Here is a 6,000-nt window from a genome sequence, read left to right as displayed (position 1 = left end):
CCATGAGTATGAGATGAATGGCTTATACATTTACTACATAAATAAATAAATCTGTACATTTAAAAATCTTTAATAAAAATAGATAAGTGAGAAAATTCCTAAATAGTTAAGTGCAAGGGACCTTTAACAATTTTTAAAGCTTTTTTGAGGGGTTTTTGAGCAATTTGCTCCACTCCCATATTCTAGTGTTCTCTTTTGTCTTTTTATTAGATTCATCTTTTATGGCAATCTGCTTTAGAAGTTCTTAAGTTCTTTTCACACAGTGTCAGGAATGTTAATACCAGGATCTTATGATTAGACTTTCCATAAGGAAAAAGTAGTAACATTACTTATTGCACACAAGAGTTTACAAGGTCTTAATATATGCTTAACATGATAGAATGGACTGATGGAAAGAAACAACAAATTTCTTTCATTAGTTTTGCCTAAGCTCCTGAATAATAAATCTTAAAAGCTTCAATATTGATTCAAAGAAATGAATGGCTGAATTGCTTTGGAAGGGTCTTAACAATTGGACAAATGCTTCCATGGTTACCTTGTGCTATGTAATGCAGTTGCCCAGCATTGTTGGTTTCCTCCCTCCACTGTTGAAAAAAAATAACAAACTGCAGGGAAGTGCCACACAGGGGGCACATAAACAAGAAGCATCATAAAACATCAAGATCTGGACAATCTGAAACAGATATCAAATAGGCTGGTTTTATCTAGCGTATTCAAGAAAAAAACACTGCATCTCTTAAATGGAACCTTTTAATAATTTGTTTCAATATTGTTTAGGCCAATGTATCATTACACCTAAGTGTCATTAATTACCACTTAACATTTGACAAATTTGACAAATAAGATACTGTATTTTTTCACTTGAAATGTTTCCAGTGATTGAACAGTTTAGCTTCAGTTAATACTTTTACATAATTAATGGTTGAAATAAATTTATTTATAATGATAGGGAAAACTGAGAGAATAAAATCAGTTTTGGTTTGTGTTTCTATTCCATGCATCTAGAAATCCATGCACTGCAGTTGTATTGGTCAGTGAATAAAGTGCATTGTCTGGTGGTGCTGAATATCTGAAGAAAGCTATAGTATGGTCTAAATTCTGAATATCAGTTATGGAGAACAAGTAGAGGACTGACCTGTGAGCTTCCAAGAATATATGACTAAACATTCACAGAATGTGAACTAGGTGGTTTTTGGTCAGATCCTTATACAGTCAGAGGGAAAACAATCCAGCCAGAATTACAATACTATGCCTATACAATTACATTCAGAAATAAGTCTCATTACAATTTATGAGGCACGTCCCTTGTTAAATGGATGGTTTGGATATAACTTAAAATGGATACAGAGGATGAAAATAATTTAACAGAAAAAGAAAGGATATTAATATTGTCATGTTGAAAAAGCCAAAAATCTGTTATACCACAATTTATAAATATTGAAGATTAAAAAATAGGTTTTAATGACAATATTTGCACAATTGTGATTAGTGAAATATTTGTTGTATTTTCAAACTGGAAATTATTTCAAGAAAATACCCATTTTTGGCAAGAAATAAATTGACAAACTCAAAGAAAGGGATTTTGAATTCAATTTATAATACTATTTAGCATTATCTTAGAAGTTGGTACATCCTGAAAAGTTCAGCTAAACATTTATTTTCAAACTGGGGGTTGACATTCCCTGAGTATAACTAAAATCTATAATTAATGTTTGCTAAATTAGCACAATTCATATATCACCATTTAAAACTATTAATCAGGTTTACTAATCCAGGTGACTAGGTGTAGACATTAAGTGAAAATCAAGCTCAAATCACCTTGTAGCTTTGTGCTACATGCTAACACATTTACATCATTCTACATTGGAGCAAATGCATCCAGGCAGTCACTCCTAAAGCCACAACTCCAGGGCACCCCTCTTCTCAGTCATTTTTTTATTTATTTATTTATTTTTCCAAAGTACCCATCTCCCTCAAAGAGGGGCTCTGGGTGGTATACAATATAACTAACTGATAAATAAATATATATATATAAAATTAATGCTAAAATTAAAAAGGGTTATTTTTTAAAAAAAATATAGAATGACAATCGTTAAACATCAAAAAGGGCAAATCCTATTATGGCCATTTAAGATTAGAGTATTACAGGTAGAGTGGGTTCTCAAGGAACTTGATAGCAAGACTGCAGAGCCAAGTTTTGACCCTTTTGTGGAACACCAAGAGACTGGGGTTTTTCCTCACATCTGGGGGCAGGATGGTCCACAAAGCGGGGGCAGTGGTAGAGATTCTTTAACCACTTCTTTAAGCTGTTATGGCTTATGAAATACTAGAAGGGATCTGTTGCATGCATCTGGGTGGACTTTTATTGCTAGCTAGTTATTCTTTCTTTTCCAAGTTTTGTTTCTTCCACCCACACTATTATTTCAAGTCCCTCTTTTTCCATGTCTTCATTCATGCCATGCCAATAAAAAGAAAATAGGAAAGCCTTGAAAACAAACAAACTGGAGGCTGCTGCTTTCAGTGTTGTTTTGTCTTCCTCTGAGACATTTTACATAAAAGTGAAAGGAGTAGCCCAACTACCCCATTTGAACTTGGTCTGTTTTCTGCATACACAATTCAACAGGGATGGGACAACTGTCAGTGGGAGGAAGGGGGTTTTTTTTTTGAGCAAAATCAGACATTTTAATTTTCATTCTTGAATTGTTGCTGTGGGGAACCTAGGATGAGGAAGGAGTATTATGTTTGTTCGCTGCCTTGAGTTATTTAATAATAATGAAGGGTTATTGGATGTGAGATGAGACTGACATTGCCTGTCCAAAGAAAGTTGTCCAAGATAAAGTTAGCACTATATAGCATAGACCTGAGAAAAGCTAACAACCACAGCCAGATATTGCCATATTATTACTACAATATTACATTTCTTACTCTTACCCGCTGAATACTGTTGGATTCTACTTCCAACTCCCAGGATAAGATTCTTAAATATTGTTTGGAATGATGGGCTGTCCTGAGTACTGAGACCTGTTTCTTAAATCAAAACCCTCTCGAAAGTTGAAAGCCAAAACCCAGAAAAGTCTGTGCTGTTTTTCATTTGAAAAATATTTTAAGGAAAGTCTTACATAAGTGAAGCAAAGTTGGCTGATTGAGCTGTGTTTATATTTCTTTGATTTGCAAGCTGTTCTTGAATCAAATCATAGAGCAGGACCAAAAATAAAATTACCGTACAAATTTTAAATATTTATGAAGAGGAATTATTCATATTCATGATTGTGGCCCCTTGTATTTTGCCTGACATTTGTAATCTGGACCCCATGTTTTAAACTGCAATGCCTTTGGTAAAAAGCAGCACAGTTGACCAATTGCCTGGAAACTAATCCCTATAACATATTTGATGGAATTGGGTATGTTTGTTTGAGAAAAGAAAAGGAGTGGGGGCTCTTATGGTTGCTAAACTTAAAATACTTTCTTACAGACTTGAGAGGAGAGCAGGAGAAAGAAGGAGAGAAAATGGAGGTGGGGGCGAGACAGCCATCAGGTACAAAAGTTAAAGATCCTTTGCATATGTCCAGATTCTACTTTGACAAGTTGATATGGTTTCCCAAATCCACTGGTCTAATGTTAATTTTCAAATGTCCCGAGCCTTCCCAACACTAGCAAAAGGAGTATAAATGGAAGGGTGAGAACGCCAGTCTGGTATAGCGAGGCCTCCAACTTCGCTTTGGAATTAAATTCATTGCAAAAGCCGGCCTCTTTGAAGAGGGCGGCTGATTGGGTGGCCAAACTCTCCTCTCCCACCAAGCCGGCGAGGAGCGGGAAGCGGGAAGCTGGGGCGGCAGCGCCGTCAGACACCCAATGAGGGCTCGCCCTGCGGGCACGCATAATACAGGCGTGGATGACAGGGAGCGGCCGGGCGACCGGACCGACGTCTGGCTGGCTGGCTGACTGGCAAGCGAGTCCACGGACGCTGATGTCAACATCTCTGAGTCTAGGTAGGTGCTTCGCGAGCGGCCGTGGACGGGAATCCCTGCTCTGCCGCAGAGGAACTGGCGAAGTTTTCTTACGTTTCCTCGCCCGCCTGGAGAGCGAGAGCATCTTTCTTTCCCAAGAGCGGCACCTGTTGCTGCGGGGCGAGCAGGCTGCTTGGTTCGAGAGCGAAGCAGCTCAGTTTTCAGCTCAGGGGAAGGAGAAGAAGGGGGGGAAAGGAAAGCTTCCTCCTGGCTGAGCTAGAAGCGCCTCGCAACGGTCAGCGCTTTGCTGCCCTTTCCGCAGGTAGGGAAGACCGGCGCTCACGGCGCTTAGCGGAACCCACTGCGGTGGAGCGACGCGCGCGCGCGCGCGGCACTAAGCGCCGAAACGGACCCTTTGCCGCTGTTTTCAGGGGCAGCTCGTTGATGAGGCTTGGATAGCTAGCCACAGAGACCTATTCTATCCCCTTCTCTCCCTCAGGCTTGCCCCACCGAAGCCTCTCCTCTTCCCCTCCTCCCCTCCTCTTCTCGGTCCCTCGCTCTCCACAGCCTTGCCCCCACCGAAGCCTCTGCTGCTTTCCCGCCAAAACCTCCTTTTTATACCCTCCCCCCTCTTTTTTCTTACCGGGGCTGCTCCGGAGACCGTCGCTGTCCTAGTCTCAACTCCGACCACCACCCGCTGCCCAGCTGATCTCGGGACTTCAGCTTCCTGGCTCTAGCTGACTTCCCCCAAGGCCTGTGCACTGCCGCTAGCGACAGCGGAGGCAGCCAGAGCTCTGGACTTGCACGCGTTGCACCTGCAGAGCTCCAGCGGCGCTGTCTCCCCTTCAGCTCAATCCCCCCCCCACACACACACATTCATTGCTCTCAAGTGAAATACGTAGGGTGCAACCTCCCTCCTCCCTGCATTAAATATGAGATTTTTATGGAGTGAAGATGTCTTCCAATTTTGCCGTTTCCCTCTTTTAACGCTACCGTGTTATCTAAATCTTAGCATACTAGACTAGAGTATTCATTTAGGAGCTGCACAGCACCTGTTCAGGCAGCTTAGAAGTATTGTGGTTATTTCTCAAAAAAATCGGATTATAAGTGATCATATTGCTAACAATCTGTCATTGCATCATCATTGTACCATTGATAAATGGTACTTCAACTGCATTCCTCTTGCAATTTGCTACATGTTCCTACATCTATCCTCAAATAAAGAGGGAAAACAAGTACTACATGTATATGCCAATAGTGGAACAGTAAAGTCTGAACTTATTTACTACAAATATTTAAATGTTTCCTATTCTCCCTATGGCTTCAACTTTATCACAGATGCAGTATTACACTTTGAAGGCTAAGAAGCATATAACTTACTAGATGTGAAAACTGTAATTTGTGTAGTATGTCACGCTAGACAGAGCTTGTCTCTTTGAATGAACAAAATAAATGTGTAAGATAGTTAAGTTTAATTGCAATTTCCTGATTTCATTTGAAAACTAAATTTGAATTTCACTTAAATGAAAGTCCTGGGACCTGCAGCCCAATACTCTGCAATGTATTCAATGTATTCAACTTAGTTCAATGATGTTTACAGGATCATATTCTTAACTGCTTAATTTTTGTTTTGGTCACATTGTGCTAAACTTAGATGCATGTTTCCCACAAAGAAACATATATTAAGTTCTGAACGTACATATATACATATGATGCATAAGCATTACTAAAATTGGTTATAAGTGTTATTCAAGAGGTTATTACCAGGTCATGAGGAAGACAAATTCTAAATTTATTCTTTTATACTTGATAAAGAAATGTATTATTTTACCTGACTGTAAGTTTGAACCAAGTTTTTATTAGAGTATTTTCACACTGATCAATATCTCAGATAATGTAGATGAAATAGAATATTAATTTGTCTTTATTGAAATAAAATGGGAAAAAATGAAGTATGGAAAATACTTTAATTAAAGCAGAAATTCATGTAGAGAAATGGAGCGTTAATAAGCAGTTGTAAATTCAACTAAAAGAAAGTTGAATATCAGATTTC

At 39.1% G+C, this 6,000-nt stretch overlaps 1 protein-coding gene across 5 annotated transcripts in view; it reads left to right on the top strand.

The window, feature by feature from the left end:
• The first annotated feature begins 2,070 nt into the window (after nt 1-2,070).
• Nucleotides 2,071-6,000, top strand: part of ADGRV1 (adhesion G protein-coupled receptor V1) — a 238,932-nt gene continuing 235,002 nt past the window's right edge. For 4 of the 5 annotated variants that reach the window (XM_087927064.1, XM_087927062.1, XM_087927065.1 and 1 more), the window contains exon 1: nt 2,071-3,989. In XM_087927064.1, coding sequence (XP_087783190.1) covers nt 3,893-3,989 — 97 coding nt within the window. In that variant the 5' untranslated portion in view covers nt 2,071-3,892. Of the gene's footprint in view, nt 4,270-6,000 lie in introns of all 5 variants that reach the window. The other variant, XM_087927063.1, reaches the window with a different exon arrangement.

This window comes from Pseudonaja textilis, chromosome 2 (genome assembly GCF_049901715.1).
Source record: "Pseudonaja textilis isolate UNSWEBS1 chromosome 2, rPseTex1.2, whole genome shotgun sequence".
Taxonomy (NCBI): domain Eukaryota; kingdom Metazoa; phylum Chordata; class Lepidosauria; order Squamata; family Elapidae; genus Pseudonaja; species Pseudonaja textilis.
The sequence above is the reverse complement of the archived record's forward strand: the minus strand, read 5'-3'. Positions and strand labels throughout refer to the sequence as shown.